At 35.9% G+C, this 18,888-nt stretch overlaps 1 protein-coding gene and 1 long non-coding RNA gene across 12 annotated transcripts in view; one reads left to right on the top strand and one right to left on the bottom strand.

Moving 5' to 3' along the window:
- Positions 1–18,888, bottom strand: part of ZNF385B (zinc finger protein 385B) — a 250,822-nt gene that overhangs the window by 11,650 nt on the left and 220,284 nt on the right. For all 9 annotated transcript variants that reach the window (XM_087919880.1, XM_087919881.1, XM_026696968.2 and 6 more), the window contains 2 exons: positions 14,264–14,426; positions 2,962–3,225 (listed from right to left, as the gene is read on the bottom strand). In XM_087919880.1, the coding sequence (XP_087776006.1) occupies positions 2,962–3,225; positions 14,264–14,426 (427 nt within the window). The remainder of the gene's footprint in view (positions 1–2,961; positions 3,226–14,263; positions 14,427–18,888) is intronic.
- Positions 7,490–18,888, top strand: part of LOC148127958 (uncharacterized) — a 28,278-nt gene continuing 16,879 nt past the window's right edge. Inside the window, exons 1-2 of one of the 3 annotated variants that reach the window (XR_015740733.1) lie at positions 7,490–7,621; positions 7,787–7,883. This is a non-coding gene — a long non-coding RNA (uncharacterized LOC148127958). The remainder of the gene's footprint in view (positions 7,622–7,786; positions 7,884–18,888) is intronic. The other 2 variants (XR_015740732.1, XR_015740734.1) reach the window with 2 other exon arrangements.

Below are 18,888 nucleotides of genomic sequence, written 5' to 3'. Positions count from 1 at the left end.
GATGATATTAATTCCAATTCATATTTTTCCTATACAATTTAGTTCATAGTTAATATTTTGATTTATAGTTTAAGTTATAGCTTCCATTTTTCTGCATGTATTCAGCAATTCCATTCCACAAGATCAGATCAATTCCATTCCAATTTTCTTACATCCTTCCCCTTTTTTTAGTTTCACACAAAATAACTATTTTTCTTTTTATATTTGATTGGTTCATGCATACTCTTTATAACTGACTCCTGTTAACATTCCAAGTCGCAATCTTCCATATGTCACCAAGTGTGTCCATAGACATAGACCTCTGCTTTCCATCATGGCTTTGGTCAATTAAGACCAAAGAAGTCCATATCTATGGGCCCGCTGCAATTACATAATGCTTTCTAGTAAGATGTGGGGGCCACTTCTTTAGCCTCAAGCTGCTTGATTCCCATATGTAAACCAGTTAGAATTGAAGTCATTTTACCTTTGCAAGACAAGCTAGTCATGCAGATAACAGAAAGATGTAATGTTACTAGACTTTGTTGTATCTGTTAATGTACTGATTATGTCAGTCAATTTTGAATATCTCAGCCAGTGGGTCATAGCAGAGTTAGTATTCAGCAGGTTCTGACCAGTTCTGGAGAACCGGTAGCAGAAATTTTGAGTAGTTTGGAGAACTGGCAAATACCACCTCTGACTGTCCCTGTCCCCATCTATTCTCTGTCTCCCGAGTCCCAGCTGATCGGCTGAGTCTTCTTTTGTTGCCCTGCACCGGAGAACAGAGCTGGAAAGCAGGTTAGTGGGGTGGGCAGGGGATTTTGCAGTATCCTTCCCCTGCCACGCCCAACAAGCCACGCCCCAACAAGCCCACAGAACCAGTAGTAAAAATGTTTGAATCCCACCACTGGGCCACAGACACAAGCAAGGCCTGGTTTTGCCTAAAGCATATTTGCACTATTCTAAGCAAGCCAGGTTCTCTAATACTCCGCAGCAAGTAACACTTTGTTGCTTGCATTCTATCAGTTAGGAGATATATGCAATATATTGAAATACACAGGGATGGACTAACAATTAGTTTTCTCTTTTAAATCACTGTTATAGCAGAAGATAAATTTTTTAAAATGTTTTCAAAAAAGTCAAATTTTAATATAGAGATCAATATCCTGTGTTTCCTTTACAACTTGAATATGAAGAAGTGCAGCAGGGACAACGTTCCCCCCCGCCCCCAATTCTTTGCAGCTGAGCTTTCAAGGGAAAATTTAGCAATAAACACAGTAAATTAGCCATTCATGTTAAGACTGTTAGTGTATGCTGCTTTGCATTTCTGCTTTACTCCTTGTGATGGAGGTAGCATTTTAAGATTCAGCGCAGTGTAAATACCTATGGTGTAGGACTAAGAGGTGGAGAGATTCACTAGTTCAATAGTCTCTTCTGTGCTGACCATGGAAGCTGAGTAACTTTCAGCCAATCACTAAGCACAATTTAACTCAGAGGTTTGTTGTAAGGTAAGAATAAAAGTATTATGTACATTGCCTTGAGCATCTAGAGAAAATACAAAGCACAGATCTAATATAAAAATAGAATTAAACAAGTAGAATAGGAGCAAACTGTTTCTTGCTTTAGGAATCCTGTTTAGCATTCTAGTCTCTTTAACTCTAAAAGTTTCTAAAATTAATTCCAGAACTAGAGTGTGTTGTTTCTTCAATCATTTTTATGTCTCTCTGCCATCTACTGATGCATAGTATGATTAATTAAAATGAAACACTTAATTGATTTATGTATGTGCTTCTGTGTATTAACACAACACAAGCAGAGTCTTGATACAACCAGCATACTTGGGTTTTATTTTAACTTTTTATTGTTTTGTGTTTAAAATAAAAATAAAACCACAAGAAATCCCAGATAATTGGGCAGGCAAGGCATACCCCGTGAAGATCTACATGCCAGTAGCCTATGGGGCACAAGCTTGCATAGGGCAGGAGCAGCCCCCTTCTCTCTTTCTGTGTTCCCCTTTTCCCAATTTGTCCCCTTCCTCCTTTCCACCTCCCCTCTCACCAGAATGCTGAGGTAGGATCAAATAACTTCTTAGAGAGCTCTAAACTGATTGCTTATAGAATTATACAGTACAACTCCGTCTTTTCCTGAACTACCTTTTTATTCTTATATCAACATTACTTTTGGTACTGATGCTAGATAAGTGGGTCAAGCAGAGGAGGCATGCATTTCTGTGTATTTCCCAACACTACAGCAAAGAGAATTACATTTTAAATATTTTTTTGTTATACTATCCATTTCTAATCCTGGATAAAAGAGTTGAGGCCAATCTTATGACACATAATTATAATCATATATTATTTCTAGCCTTGCTTTTATATATTGAAATTATCAAGCCCAATGTTTAGTCAAAACAGTCTCCTTTTTTGGGGGGGGGGGGCAATGCATTTCCTCCTATTGGATTGTGTGAGTGTAGCAATCCTGGCCAAAGTCATGGAGAAATATGTGAGAAAACATTGGAATGGCAAGATAATAATAGAGAATGATTACTGGAAAACCTGGCAAGTAGAATACCAGAAGGTCTTTTTATTAACTACCGAATGGCGGCTTTAATAAGGTGGATCATAACAGGTTCTCTTGAAATCTTAAGTACTGAAATGTCACTTGTGGAATTTCTTCCTTGTATTAGGATGTAAAATACAGGGCGGAGAGAAACCATCTATCTGGACAACAAGGGCACCCTTGGAAAATAGGTTTATTAAGCATGTAATAGTGTAACCAGTTGAATAAGATCTTTAATAAAGAACAGAATTTATGCTTCCTGGGCTGTTGAGAGGCAGGAAGCTAGTAATTGCCACAATATATTTTAAATAAAACATCCTTTCCTTTGCAATAAAAAAATGACCCAACAGACAAAACGTTACATACATTGCCTAAATTTTCTAAAACCTATAGTTATGCTTTTAGTTATTTCTGGTAAAGACTCACCTGTGTTGTGTGCTTCTAACTGAGATAAAGAATTCACAGCCACTTTGCATAATGAACAATACAGTAATTTTTTGGCTTTCTCCTCTTCAGATTCAGAAATGGCAATTGTAGTCCCATTTGTGCTCTTGGAAGAAACTGGCCACAAAGGTGTGGTTATTGTAGCTGCTGCTACTGCTGCTGCTGCACTGGCAGACTCAGATATAAAGGTGACCACTTCAGCCCTTGAAAGTTGACTAGAGTCATTAACTTTCAGAATTGCCCTGTCTTAAAGAGAATGAGAGAAAGAATGAATACAGGACTGACAATTCTAGCAATACCATTCCAGCAATTCCTTGAAGCGGCTTTCCTTAATTTCAGCACTCATAATGTATTGATGCTATAATTCCCAGAAATCCTAACTTGTCAAAGGTCACACTGTCTGGAAATTCTTGCCCTGACACATCTGCAAGGCATGAGATTGTCAAAGGCTACTTTCTGACATCTTTAACAGCAATTTCTTTAAGAGGAAAATCTTGTATTAATCAGTTTGATGGAACTCTCCTCAGAAATCTCAAGTAGCTCATGAAGAAAAAATGATATACCTAAATAATCAATGCCTGTATTCTTAAAATAATAATTTCGGCTTTTTGATTCATCTACAGCTATATGAAGAAAAGCATCTGTAAAATAATTGTATTGGACAGAATTCTGCTTGCCTTATATGGAGTGGAAATTTCTGAAACATACCAGTAATGTGAGAATGAGCCAATTTGAAACAAAAATCAATAACTGAACTATAGACCATATGCTAGAAATCCTTTCACTGAGTCTGTCCCCTCACCTGCTTGTATATGCATTAGACTGTCCATTCCAGTTGCATATTTTCTCAGCTATTCTAAGACTGTTGAAATTTTTACAAAATTAAAAATTATTACTCAAAATGTGCATGCAAAACTCAAAACCTTAAACAAAACAGGGTTTCTTGAGATATGAATTAAGAAACATCTGCAAAAGAAATATATTGGTGTTCCCAAAAGGAGATGGATTACATTGATCTTCTGGGGAAAAAAGAGAACTGCCCAAAGAACTGCAACCCCCACACTGGCATACTAGCAGTTCTGTCTAGGGCTTTCCCATCACAGGAGGGCTTCGCCTTCTGGTGTTAATTCCATCCCATGGGAAAACCTGATCTTGCTTCTTTGATAATGTGACTCCATTCACAAGGATTCAAACTCAGCTTATGTCATGAGGCAAGGGAATGTGCCTGTATGGGGCCAGCTGTTTCCAACAGGATATGCTGTCCTAAAGCAGTCCAGGAAAAAATGGGCAGAGAGCTAATTTCACTGTAACCCCTAAGAGCAATGGACAGCACATGACCTTTCTGCTTTACACTGATTGCCAGTTTATTTTTGAAGAGGTAAAAAATGGACAAGCTGCTTCTAGATGAGTTACTTCTTCCAAGTGATTGGGCCCAAGTTATTGAAGGCTTTAAAGACAATAAAGACATAAACCACTTGGGCTGGTTAACTTGAAATATCTTCTTCAGGACGGCTGTGCCCTCCACAGCTCAGTGAAGCTTTCAAAGTGCTTTGGATTTTATCTTAACGGCAGTATAGAAGCCAGGCCTGCTATAAAGCTGCATCAGTTCAGCAGAATTTGCTTCCTTGATAAGAGGCCTAATTTAGCTTTGTTTTTGTTTTTTAATGGTCTTGAGACAGTCTCTTGGGCAGGCAGAAGTGTAATAATTAATAATTTAAAATTTATTTTTAATACTGTATTCTTAGGCTTAGTAATCATTTTTCCATTGTCAACCACTGAAGGAATCAGCATTAGATTTATTTTACCTTAGATTTAGTTGAGCAGCAAGCAGCCTGACTACTCTCTTTTAAGGGACGTGATATTATTCAAAGTACAGAAGAAAAGTAAGAAGCAATAAATAGAAGAAATTAAAGACAAGGGATCAAAGAAAAGGAAATCTAACTAAATCTTTTACACCCACATCATTCCTTTCTATCCTTGCAAAACATCCTCATTTCCATCACACGGAATTCCATGCATCAATTCACCCACTGCATTTGTTATTCAAATTTATTTCCCTCTTTTATCAACCCCATCCAACCATGACTTCTCAGTTTTCTTTCTTCTTTCAACCCTTTCATTCTTAATGTAATTATTGCGTGATTTGATCTTCATTAATTCTCTGCATATTCTATGTATATAATCAAACAACCTCAATGTACTTCTTTCATCCTAGTTGCTAACTTCTGGATTCATATTAAGTCAGCACCCTTTAATTCTGAACCCTCTCTCTTCTTGTTTCATTAAACACATTCTAAACTATCCCATTCCCACTGTATTCAACATGCTGCTATGCTTCTTCTAACATATCCAACTCTCAGATTCATACAATAAAGAGTGTATAAACATCTTTATACATAGCCCTTTTTGTTTCTTTTGACAAAGATTTATTCCTCACAAAAGAACAATGTGCTACCCATTATCTTTCTATCCAAATTTGCACCTACAACTTTAATAAATTATTTTAAAATTTGTCCTTTGATTTTTCCATCTTTCATAAACTGTCTACCAAAATGCCCACCTTAATCATTTCTTCCCCTTTTTGGGTACGTACTGTATGTATAACTTCCTACTGTTCACATTACGTGTTTATTTAAATTTTGTATTTTCTCTGTCAATCCAATTACTTTGAGGTTTGATGCATTGGTTTTTATACCCATGCTCCTCATTGCAATATGAAATCCAATCTAATATTCACTGCAAATAATTCAGATCCTCAACCAACAAAGCACCTTCTGCATACACAGGTCTGCACGTATTTATAACTCCAATCAATATACCTCTGTTGTTAACATAGTAATTTTGTCTTATTTCACATCCTTTTATTCCCATAAAAACTTATACATTATAGCTGTCCTATCACTTTCATTTCAATAAGCATATTGTAACTTACTTTCTTTCCCATCTTTTTCAGCAACATGTCAAAGAGCAAAAATCTACTCTGCATGCCCCCTGCTGAGTAAAAAGTCATATTGCACTTCTGAGATTTTGCTCTTTATCATCCCATATATTTTTTTTTGATGAGAATTCTGCTGAACACTTCCCAGACACACTTAACAGACTAATCTCCATTTATCTTTGCTACTTTTTCTTTCTATAAGTGAACAATAATATTCTTACAATCATCAGGCAAAGATGTGGTCTTCACAAGTTAAACAAATTGTGTAGCTATTCCACAAGCAAACCACCTCCATATTTGTATAGTTCTCTGGTTATATCATCTGCACTGACTGTCTGACCAATTTTGAATGTTCTCATTTAAGCATTTATAGCTTTACATTAATTTTTTTTCTTAAATACCTGAATCTAGACTGAGTCTAGATCAGGGGTGTCAAATTCGATTGCATTGAGGGCTGCATCAGTGTTGTATTTGACCTCGGGGGGCTGGGGTGGGCATGGTCAGAGTGGGCATGGCCAGCTCAATGTCACTCGTGTTGGGACACCTGTGATGGCCCGAGCACTCTGCCAGAGAAAACGGGCTTTTGAGCTTCCTTGTTGGCTGCAACAGCCTCCTGCACCCCTCTGCCAGTGAAACGGAGCTCAGGAAAACAGAGGCAGAGGTACTGCGGGCCAGTCCTCTGCTGTTTCCACAGTGGCCCCACCGGCCAGATCTAAGCACCCCATGGGCCAGATCCGACCCACAGGCCTTGAGTTTGACACCCCTAGTCTACATGTTCTACTTCTTTCAGAGCTCTCTGTTGTTACAATCCCACCATATTCTTAACAGCCTTCTTGGGGAAGAAGGAGAGGTTAAAAATAGGGCTATAACTCCAACTGTGTTGGATATAGTATTTTTTCTTTAAGTGAGCATAGACTAAGATTCAAGTTGTTGGAATTTTCCTCTTTTACAAGGTGGGGTCAAATAAGGCCTGGATCAAGCCTTTATTTTTTTCTTCCTTGTCTGCTTTTACTAGCCAAAATGGATAGGGATCAAATTCACAAGCAGCAGAGCTCACATTACAGAATATTCTGTCTAGTTCCTCAATATCCACAAGCTCACAACCCAAGCAACAGTACCAGGCATTTTGTCTCCCCATGTAGAATGAATATCAGCAAATTTATTCATTAAACATTTGATCAAACAATCACATACTGCACTTGATTGGTCTTCTGCCTCACCTTCTCCTTCTGGCCCATTTTCTACTCTTACTACATTAGCTGGAATCCAGTAAAGGTGAAGAAGATCTCCTCACCATCCTTATCATTCCCTTAGCATCTGTCCCACTCAAATATGTCATGAAAATAATGACATAGGCAGTGTGATTTCACAATGCAAATTCTGTCGCTTACTTCTGTCACTTGTGCAAGCACAAAGATTAGTTTACATTCTAACATACATTGTGCCATTTGCTTTCTTATCCCACTATGGGAACTTTTGTTGTAAATTATACTATGTAAATTGACTCTATTTTTACCAGAGATGTTTGATCCCTGAATCATTTACAGAGATCCTATTTACATAATGGGGCAGGACATACTATAACAAGATTTGGTTTACTTTTACCTGGTACTATGCTTAAGTCTCTTGATTAATGCTATAGAAGTGGAAACCTACACAAACTATTTCAAACATCTAGCATGGCTGATGCCCAAATTGAAACATGTAAGTTTGTTCTGGATTTGGAACAAAATGAGCCTTGGAATATTGACTTTGCCCCTCTGAGAGCTGTTAACATAGAAGAGGAAAATAAAAATGTTGCACACCAGTCCTGACCTATTCATCCAGTGAAATCATTCTGAGGTTCCTTTTTGCTTGTTTTACCTCCAGCTAAAACCTGGAACAATAACAAAAACGCTCTGGACTTACAGCAACAAGAACCAATCTGGAACATCATCTTTTCTCTTGGAAAAGGGAATCTTTGCTAGTGAGTATATTAGACTGGGAAATTAAAATCAGAAAACATGTTGCAATGACAAAATTAATACTACTACATATCTATAACAGAAGCTTAATTAATTTGCGACAGGAAATTGTATATACAACACAATATACAGAAAGACAGATTTAGACATTTGAAATATGGTTTTAAAGAAATAATTAGAAACCAACAACAATAATTAATGTTCAATGTAAAGCCAAAATATGCAAATTGTGATTAGTAAAAAATAACTAGATTAACCTAGTAATAATTCATTTGTTCCATTATCTTTTATATTCTATTATTTAGGGATAATATTCTATTATTCATATTCTATTATTTAAGAATAACATATTTTTAAAATGTTCTGGGTTTTGTTTCTGCTGAATAGAAATATTTACAAAACAGATTTTAGTTTTGGGATAAAAACAAAACACATTTTCCATTTTGTGTAGCTAGTCTTAGCTAACAGCAAACATATATTAGCATGATATGCAAATACATTCTCGGTGCTGGAATCCAATTAATTAAGCTTGATGACACTGCCAGGGACAATGATCTTACAGGTATATCTGCTATGTGTGTAACGGATGGTATTTCTACTATCACAGTAAATGAAAATGGCTACTCAGCAAGTTGGACTCTTTCATACTCATACTTTATAGTCTGTAGTCACCACATCTAATCTATAAGTACTTGTATTACAGTGCACCAAAACTTAAAATTACAACTATCATTAGTACTAACATACTTACAAAGGAATAATAGCATTCTAAATTATCTGTAGATAACGTCTACTCAGAACTATGCATTTACACCCTATACTCTTGTATGAAGGATCAGTCCAGGAAAACTTGTGATGAAAATCTGATAACAGTGGAAATTCTAATATTGCAGCACTAGACAAAGGTTCTGAGCAACAACATAGCCAATGTTGCCTGGCCATGGGAGATTATTTGTGGAGGGGTCTTACACAATATTCAAAGATGAATAGAACTTTATTTTTTTAAAGTATGCAGTAGACTACTTCACATAATAAATTTATTTTTTCCCAAAGTTCTAAGAAAAAGGGGGAAATCTTGACTGTTTTCCAAGTCTTAACAAAAATGTTTATTTACACTGAAATCTTAAACAAATAAAGCCATATTTAGCTCCAGGCAGGGTTTCAGGAAATCTGTTGTCCCTTATGCTGTTGAAACCTTTGATTATTTTATTAATAATTTCCCTTCATACACTGATTCAGCAGATAAGGCTCTGTTTTTTTCTAGTTTGATTTCTGTTTTTCTACAGAAGTCATAAATATTGCAATACATACTAAAAAACCCAAAAATGCAAAGCTATTTTAAAATATCTGCATTGAACTGTATCCATTCTGCAAACATGCAATATGTTGCCATTTTTTTGGATACCATTGACCTCAGATTACAAAGTATGAGTATGAAAGATTCCAAGTTGCAGAGAGTAACCATTTTATTTACTGCTCTAGTAGAAATGTCAAATAGAACTTCATTTTATTTCAGAGGAAAGCTAAAAAGATTGTAAAAGATCCTCAAGACTGCAGTTTATAAATACAGGAAGAAATAGCAGGTTCATTCTGTGCCCTTTATTTTGAAGAGTATTTGTTTCGATATAGAAAGTATAATCAAAGGACTTCCATTTATATTTTATAAGTGAATAGTGCATTTCACTTTCACACTGCCTGAAACTCATTTTATTTCATAATCCATGAATCTGAGGGGCTCACGTCTTTAATTCAAATTAGTCTATACTGAGAGGATCTATGAGTTCTGTCATATAAGGACATATTACATACTAATGTCACATATTAGGACTGATATACTATCATCATCATGTAGTCCTTAGTGCTTTTTTTGCGTCTTTAAGTCAGTCTTACCTTTTGGTGACTGTCTTGATTAATCCCTGAAATTTTGGGGGCAAGGTTTCCTTGGTAGTGGCTTGCTCTTGCCTCCTTCCTAGGGTTGAGACAGAGAGTGACTACCCAATGTCACCCAGCTGGCTTCGTGCCACAAGTGGATCTAGAACTCCCAATCTCCTGGTTTCTAGCCTGGAACTTTAATGACTGCACCAAACTGGTTCTCCACTTGTGCTTTGGAGAGGTATAGAGGTAATGAATGTCTATTTTTAAACATTTAAACACTTATCTTATAAAAAGCAGTAGCTGAACTTATGAACACATTATCTTTATATCAACAGGTTCTTCAAATTTTGGTTTCCTAAAAAAGATTTCATTAGTTCATAAGCATGTTTGCTACAAACTTTAATCAAACATCACTTTGCCCTTCAGATGTGCATGGACTTTTGCACTCATAGTCTAATCATGCCTTTTCAAGGCACCTTGTAAAGAAATTAAATGAAGGGTTCTTGAGCTCAGCTTCACAAACAAGATCTAGGATGAATCAGAACATGTACAGTTTATTCAGGAAAAAAAAGTAGCTGATACACTGACGGGGTATAATTCCTAAATAAATCTGATGTAAGTTCCCCTACTACAACTATAAAGAATATTGGGAAGCTTTGGATTTGTCACCATGTATCACTAATCTATTTTGCAAGGTTGTTATAAAATTAGAATATAAAATGTTTACATTTATATTTCTTTTTGAGCCTTGTTATTTTGTAATCTTCTTTATGTGAAAGGGAAAGGGGAGGAAGTTATGTTCCATGAGCTTTGCCTTACATCCATTCATTCAGTGGCCAGTGGAAAAATGAGTATGTGATTGGCCCGCAAAGTTTTGGCCATTACAGCACCCTCCCTTGGCCTCCCTCAACTCATGTGTATCCTGCACTAGGCCTCTTAAGTCTTCCCATATCCCTTCCCTGCTCCTTATGTTGAGTTCCTTATTTATGTCCAAACTCTTTGGCAATTAAGCATGGTATGAATATATATATATATGGAAATTAGAGCAATAATTCTATTAAATCAGCCACCATGACAGGTCCTACTATAGGACAGTGGGGCATCTTGTATTTTTCTTAACAAGCAGCTTGGAAATAAATTAAGGGGAGGCTTAATTGGTAGTTGATAGTATCCTTTATTTTTTTTCAGAGCTGGTAACTTAATAAATTTCATGGGCTTTTTTGTTTAGCTGTTCTATTATTTCATTGAAATTCTTTCTTTCTGATGTTCCTTTATCTATTTCTGTTCTTCATTAAAAAAAAACAACAACCTTCTCTTATTTCTCCAGTTCAACTTGTGTGGTATTTTTATTTTTCCCCCTACATCCAGGATTAATAAAGACTGAACTTATTCCTTCTCTCTCCTCATTTATACTGAATTTTTTATTACTGACACATTATTTTCATTAGTATCCTTTATTTGCCTATTTAGAAATAAAGCCCAGAGGGGGGAAAGATACAGCATTACTATACACAAGAGATAATATATACTGGTATAAAAAAAATTTAGATGTCCAAAACAATTTCAATTGTATCATTAATATAATACTGCTATATGTTACCTCCAGACTTTTTCATTCAGGTTTTATTGCTTAACAGTTCTCTTCAAATTACATTTGTATTATTTGTAATATTCCAGTCCCATCCATGAAAATACAGTTTGATTTCTATCGTCTTTCTGTCTAAAGATAAATGTAATTGACTTGTGCTTGTAAGATCACAGTGGTAGATATATGGGGCCAGGCTCTACCTGTAGGCCAAGTGTGATAATTCCTGCAGTTATCTCACAAAGGGTGACTATGGGGAGTTGGTGCAAGCATACACCTGGCCGAGTTCTCTAAAGTGGGTTCTACTCTTCGGGCAAGAAGAGGCACCCTCATCGATAGTACTGATAGAAAGAGGTTTACTTGCTAAACCAGTCAGTACCTGTTTGTAGAATGGGGAAGGGTGTCTTTGTGTCAGATTAGCCCTGGCAGCATTTACCCACTTGGAGAAGTTCCTATTGTTTCTCTAGATTTTTTTCAGTGGATGTTAGATGGAAATGTGATGAAATGGATATGAGCTCCACTATAATTATCTGCTTGATATTATCAGCTTCCATAATTTGTATACTACTCTAGGCCTGAATTAATTTGTAATAAACATTAACTCTTCTTATAAGCTAAATTAACTTTATATTTTAAAAGTGTATACTTAGCTCTATGTATACACACACACACACGCAAAGCAACCATTTGCAAGGAGTGGACTACCTGCAGCCTTCATTTCTTCAATTATTCAAAAGTGGCTATTCCGTATTTTTCCATTTTGAAGTTGAAAACAGCAGTTAAAACCCACAAATAGACCATTCAGATTAAAAAATAAATAAAAGAAAGGTCTAAATCTCTTTGGAGGAAGAGTTTAAAAGAAACCTGTGGCACCCACATAGGTACTGTGGTCACATCCATTTATGGACCTCGGGCTCTAAAAAGGTATCTTCTTCCTGCAAAGAAGAGACCTATGTTTTCTTCCAGTGTGTACAGATAGTCCTCAAACATATGACCACAATTGACCCAAAGTTTATGTGGCTAAGTGAGAAATTCATTAAGTGAATTTTGCCCCATTTTATGACTTTTCTTGCCACGTTTGTTAAGTGAATCACTGCAATTGTTAAATTAGTAACGCCATTATTAAGTGAAACTGGCTTCCCCACTGACTTTGCCTGACAGCAAAAGGTGATCACATGAGGTCAGGACACCGCAACTGTCATAAATGTGAATCAGTTGTCAAGCATCTGAATATGAATCATGTCACCATGGGGATGCTGCAACAGTCAGAAGTGTGAAAAATGATCATAAGATACTTTTTTCAGTGCCCTTGTAACTTCGAATGGTCACCAACTGAATTGTTCTAAGTCGAGGACTACCTGTATTATGAACCTGCTTCAAAATAGGAAAAAAAACATTTTTTTTACTCATTTAACCCATGGTGATGTAATCCATTTCAGGTTATTTGTGATTCAACTAATATACCAGTTATATTTATAACACAATTTCTAATGTGCTTCATGCTTCCTTTAGATTATATTTACAAATTTACTAAGGTAAAGATCAGAATAAATTTAAAATCTATTGCATTCTTTCCTCCCACTTCCGGTGGGGAACCAATTATATTTCCATGGTTAGATTTACAAAGAACTGTAATATTGCAGATGATGCTTGAACTTTACCATGGATTACAGGATTACATAGAAAGACCATTCCACTAATTATCAAGCAAAATACATGAAATACGGGCTTCTTAAAGTAGAGAAGAAATAGTAAAGTAAATGCTATTACCTAGAAATTGCAGATTGATTATTGTGATTCAACACTGCCCAGAAAGCCCCAGGAATTTGCTCATACAAGAAACACTTTTCTGCCCTCAAATTCATTATTCTGACCTCCTTGCCTTGGAACACCAAGCTAGCAAAAGCATGTCTCTGTGAACATTAAGAGTTTTTGCACATTTCTCAGCTGCATGCAGATAGCTGAGTTATGACTATTAGCACTATTGATCACTCGACTTAGAGATCAGGATTGTTGGTAGCTTCCCCACAGTCTTTTTACTAGCCTTCTTAGCTTTGATTCTGCTTGCCAGCTATGGGGAAGGTCAATTATATCCACTCTTTCAACTAACAGATTATGAGGAAGGGGAGGATGCTTTAGTTTTTGACAATAGTAGAACCTAAAAGTAGCAAGAGATACGAAGATAAAACATATCCCACTCACAGGAGTTTTGTAAGCAGCCCTTGTTGAGTGTTTATTTATAGATTGGAGCCAACAGGTTTGCCCTTTGATATTATATTAAGACCGTGCAAATAAGATATCTGTGAAATATTGCAATGGGTAATGTGCTGCAGGTTGCATAAGCAATAATTCCCATCTTGGGAAAAATGGGTCCTATTCACCTTTGCCTATTGTAAATTGAACTATGCTATTTTTAATAATTAGCCCAAGATGAGACATAAGTATGTATTAATTACCAATGGTATAATAAAACAACTGATATTTATACGTAGGAAAGAGAATATGCTTGGAATCATTTTAAAGCAAACAGCATCACATTGAAGGCTAGTGGAAAAAAGAATAATGTACAATCTTTCTTCCTTTATCCATTTGAGAGATTCCATTGGAGGCAACTTTTAACACAGATAGCTGAATCACTCTATCTGCATCTCTCTATTCGATCTGCTATCAGTATTTGCCAGTCATTGGTCATTGGCTAAAAGTTTAATATATATTCAGTGGGGAAACAGGGACAGCAAATGAAGCTTCAGAGGGAATCTGACCCACCAGCTTTAACAATCGCTATTCTATTTCAGAAGGGAGAGCCTTATACGATTTTATTACAAATATTGGCACTGAAATAGGCAAAGAGCATCTAGACAAAAATCTCACATAAATCAAGAAGGAGAAGAGAACAATGTACAGAATGAAAATTTCATTGACCTGATTTGTTAGAGATGTTGGCCGGGGCCGGCGTAGCAGAGCCGTTCATGTTAGCCATTGCGCTGTTCTTGGAAGCACTTGCTTTGGGTCTAGTTTTCGTTGCTTCTAGTGCTTTGACCTTCTTGGCATGTTTACTTCCTTTGTAGTGGGCCTCAGCCTGGCTCTACAAAGGAGAACAAATCAGGCTCAACATTCATACTTGATATCACTCACAGATGAGAAGGTGGAAAAAGAAAAGTTATACAACTTCCAGTAAGAGGCACTACATTCTTTTGCCTAAGAAAAGTTAGTAGTGCTTCATTATTAATATTGTTCCAGGATTCCACAAACACTTTTTGGACTTTAACTGAGATCTTACTGAAGAATATGTATTTTCATGGATTACAGAAAAAAGATCTACCTCCTTATTAGTTTTTGACCTATACTCCACTACAATTTTAACCCATTGCAGAAAGTTAAATGAAAATAGATTTGGAAATTAGATATTTATCTGACTATTTTAAGGGCCCAATTTTACCCACAATTAGAATACAATTCTCTTGAAACCACTATGAGTTTGCATGAGATTATATAGCCTACTTATTTGTATCAGATTGTAAGAAAACACACTTGCTTGTTTATGGTGGTCTGCTTCTATTACTAGTCCTGTACAGTACAGTTTTTATTTTATTTAAAGATAGGTATCCTGTCCCATGTGCAAAATCACACTAGCTACTGATATTACTTATTTTTATTTTTTTGAAAACATGGAGGCATAAAGCCTTTTTTCTATTATATAAACAATCCAGCAAATATTATTACAAAATACTGAGTAGTCTAGTGGCACTTTAAGAACTAGTGGCACTTTAAGAACTATATATTTCAAGGATGGTTTTGGCAAATGATTCTTATTAAAGAGTCTTTATAATATTTGCTTGCTAGAAAGTCAGCCTTACTAAACTCAGAGGAATTTCTTTTTGGATAAACAAATTTAGTATTACTAGTTCTTAAACTCCAATTGATTAAGCAGTTCCATCCTTCTTTGTATGATATTAATAAAATTGTTAACCTTGCAATAGTTTTAACAATCTTTATTGTGGTCCATATTTTGGTGATAGATTATTATGTGTTTGCATGTACACATACAAAGTTTTAACTTTATTTTCTGTGCAGTTTTACATAGAGAATATGACTGGCCTCATAGAAATACAGTGTTTACTTTTTTAAATGTGTTTGGTGTTATTTGCTTCTTATTCTAACTGCTGAATCTTAATGGATGTTTTACTTGCACTGATTCTGAGGATAAGTTATTTACATATCGCAAGGATTGTTACTGAGCACAGATGTATACAGTACGTGCATCTTCCTTTTCATTCCATCTGTTTGACTTACACCCAGGTGGCCATATTACATGAGATCCTAGAGTGGCTGTTCTGTGGCACCTACTTGCACTCAGACTAATTCAGTCACCTTCTATAGCAATATAGTGTTAAAAAGCACCCTGAAGATTTGGAGTTTAACAGAGGTGCTGAGAAAAGCTTGCATGCTTGGGTTAATGGCTGGCTTTCAATTTAACACAAGCAGTCAAAAGGCTGTATTCCTAATGCATGTCAGCCATGGCATTATTCTTAGCAGCAGACTGCATGATACAACAAATATCTTGTGTACTGTATTTCTATATGTGTGCCACCAAAGTCTGGCCATAATAGGTATGATATTTTTTTCTTTCAACTGCCATACTGAGGAAGAATTACTGAAATGAAATTGTGCTAGAGTATTATACACAGTACTTATATATTATATATTGCACTTGTAATTCTGTTCAGAGCCTTAATTTTCAGAGGCAGTCTATCTCAGCATAACAGAAACACGCCTTTGTCTTTTGCTAAAAATTAGGCTGATGTTATTTTAGATGGGAAAGGATGAAAAAGAAATGTCTGATATGAAAGAGATTGGACTGCCATTTGTCAGAAATGGTGTAGGGTCTTCTGCTTGGTAAGGGTGGAGGATTGGACTAAATGATCTACAAGATCCTTTCCAACTCCGTTAATCTGTTAATTATAATTACTATAAAGCTATATACAATTTTCTGTTCTTCAAGAAGCAGTGGACATGTAAGAGCAATAATAAAGTTGTCTATCTCTGCAATAGCAAGCTAACTATTTGTTGACCAAGAATAGCTATGAAATCCTGAATTGATAATAAAAATTACACTGAAGATGCTTCCAGACACTACTTTTATTATGCAATCATCCTGCATTGTTCATTAAATTACATAAGATATTCACTCAGACAACTCTATCTTCCATTGGAATCAATTCCACATTTCTCTAACATGTTTTTCATTGTTTTATTTCTATTAAGGAGAAAACAGAGTTGCTGCACATCCTTTGAGTGGTAGCTATAGGAACCATTTGTCTGGAAGCTCTTCTAACTTGTCCCTCAGGCCCAGCTATTCTTTTTTTAAAAAAAATCCTGCCATCACATTTCTGGGCACTGTTATTGCTTTTAGCTTTCTAAAGTAAAAAAAAAAAGACTATGTGCTCTATGAATAGCATATGTAAACCAACTGTGTCAATAGATATATCAGCAAAGGAAGAGAGGAGATGGGGGTAGACCACTCTAAAACTATTTTCTCTCAAGAATTTTATAAAAATGAAAGCAGAAATCAAAATGTCCCCGAGTGCCTCTTTTAACAAAATATTTTTCCATTACTTCCTTTTCAAATGTCAAGGGCAACTCATATGAAATAAATTGGAGTTCCCCTGGTTCGTTCATTTCCTATAAGGAGAGCAGGGCAATATAGCATTATTAAAGGTGGTTTCAGAGCCACATGGAATGCAATCTGAACTCTCCACTAATCAGTCAACAGTGGCCTGGGTCATTTTCCATTTAACCAGATCTGCTTATACAAATCCTTGCCCTTGATGCTGAAACCTCACTCATAACATAGAGTCAACAGCAACAGTGTCAACTGATTACTGTATGAATTTGAAGCCATGTCTGTTTATACCCATGGACTCTATTCTTCTGTTCATTACCCAGTGTTTTCTTGTCCGTAGTTTTTCCAAATGGAGAGGTCCATTAATCATTAATCAAAAGATGTGGAATGAATTATTCTATGTTTTATTTCTGAGGAAAAAAAATGATTGAAGAAGTGATAGACAGGAGGACTACAAAAGAAACTTCTGAACCCCTTGTTTTGAGGTATTCCTGGTTTCTACAATCCTATCTCTAGAGATGATGCAACTTAAGGAGACATGGCTTTTCAAAAGTTAAGTGTTGAGATTCTCTGAATGGAGCTACTCATTAGATTTAGAGCATATGGATGGGTAGTGTAAACCACGCCTCTTTCAGTGTTTTCACGGTAATTTCATTCATAGAATAGCTTGCTCGACTAAAAAGATCCAAGGGCAGAATTAAAAACTGCAACATGACAAGCAGATGAACCTAAGACAAAGGGTTACTCCATGCAGAGATCACATCAAAAGCCTTTCTACTAATAGTTGCAATGAGTGCAATATAAATATTAAGCTACTGCTGGCTTTGCTTCACTTAATTCAATCCTCATTTATTGTACGTGGAATCTGTTCAAAGGACTCAAGCCCAAACAGATTGAAAGCTAATTATAACCTCATTTACATAAAGACGTAGTGCAGTCCTATCCAAGATTACTTATAAACAATTCTATTAAATTTATTTGGGTTCTTTCCAAAATAAGTATTTGTATAAATTGTTCTAGACACCCAACTGATAGACTCTTCAGTGCTAATAATTTTCAAAAGGATAAGAAAATCTATATTATTATCTTGAAAATGGAAACTATCATCAGTCATATTGTCAAAACATTAAAAACTCACAGAAATTTTTAGAAAATGGAATATAGAGATCAATCATTATTGTTGAAAATTGTATATTACTATCTACATACTATCTATTACATAAGAAGTACTGCTTCTTAGCTATTATGGTATGGTCCCTCACAGTGACTAGTAAATTCAAACGTTAGCTTCTCTTTTATCCCCCCCTCCCTTTTTGTAATCCTTCTGTACAGATGGTCCTTGACTTATGACCACAGTGGAGACCAAATGTCTGCCACTAAGTTATGAGGTCATTAAGTGAGTGGTGGCCAGTTTTGTTAAGCAAATCCAGCTTCCCCCATTGATTTTGCTTGTCAGAAGCCACTGGGAAGGTTGCGAATGGTGATCATGTGATCCTGATCATGCTGCCACTTTAGTTATATTCTCTATTTTCCTTTCCATTCCTCCAAGCAATCATATAATATTTGTGGCCCCCTGAAAATGTACAATGATCATATATTGGGTATTCTATAGATCAGGGGTCAGGGAACTTTTTTACCTCTTACCCCCCAAAAAATTTATAAACGCAGACGTTACCCCCTTGATTTGAAAGTAAGGAAATCATACATCCAATAACATTTTGAATTCAAATACTGTATTTAAAATTACTTTGAAAGCTTCAACTTATTTGAAAACTTCAGGTTTTGGAGAAATGATGTTGCTTCATCTTGGATACGAGATCATCAATATTGGGACATTTTGATGTCAGAGCAATATGGATACAGTCTTCCGGGTCCAATCGATTTCTTGTCTTTGTTTTTATGTTCGTAAGAGTGGAAAATCCTT

Source organism: Pseudonaja textilis, chromosome 1 (assembly GCF_049901715.1).
Source record: "Pseudonaja textilis isolate UNSWEBS1 chromosome 1, rPseTex1.2, whole genome shotgun sequence".
In the NCBI taxonomy this organism is placed as follows: domain Eukaryota; kingdom Metazoa; phylum Chordata; class Lepidosauria; order Squamata; family Elapidae; genus Pseudonaja; species Pseudonaja textilis.
Note: the sequence above shows the minus strand (reverse complement) of the source record. Positions and strands in the feature narration are given on the sequence as shown.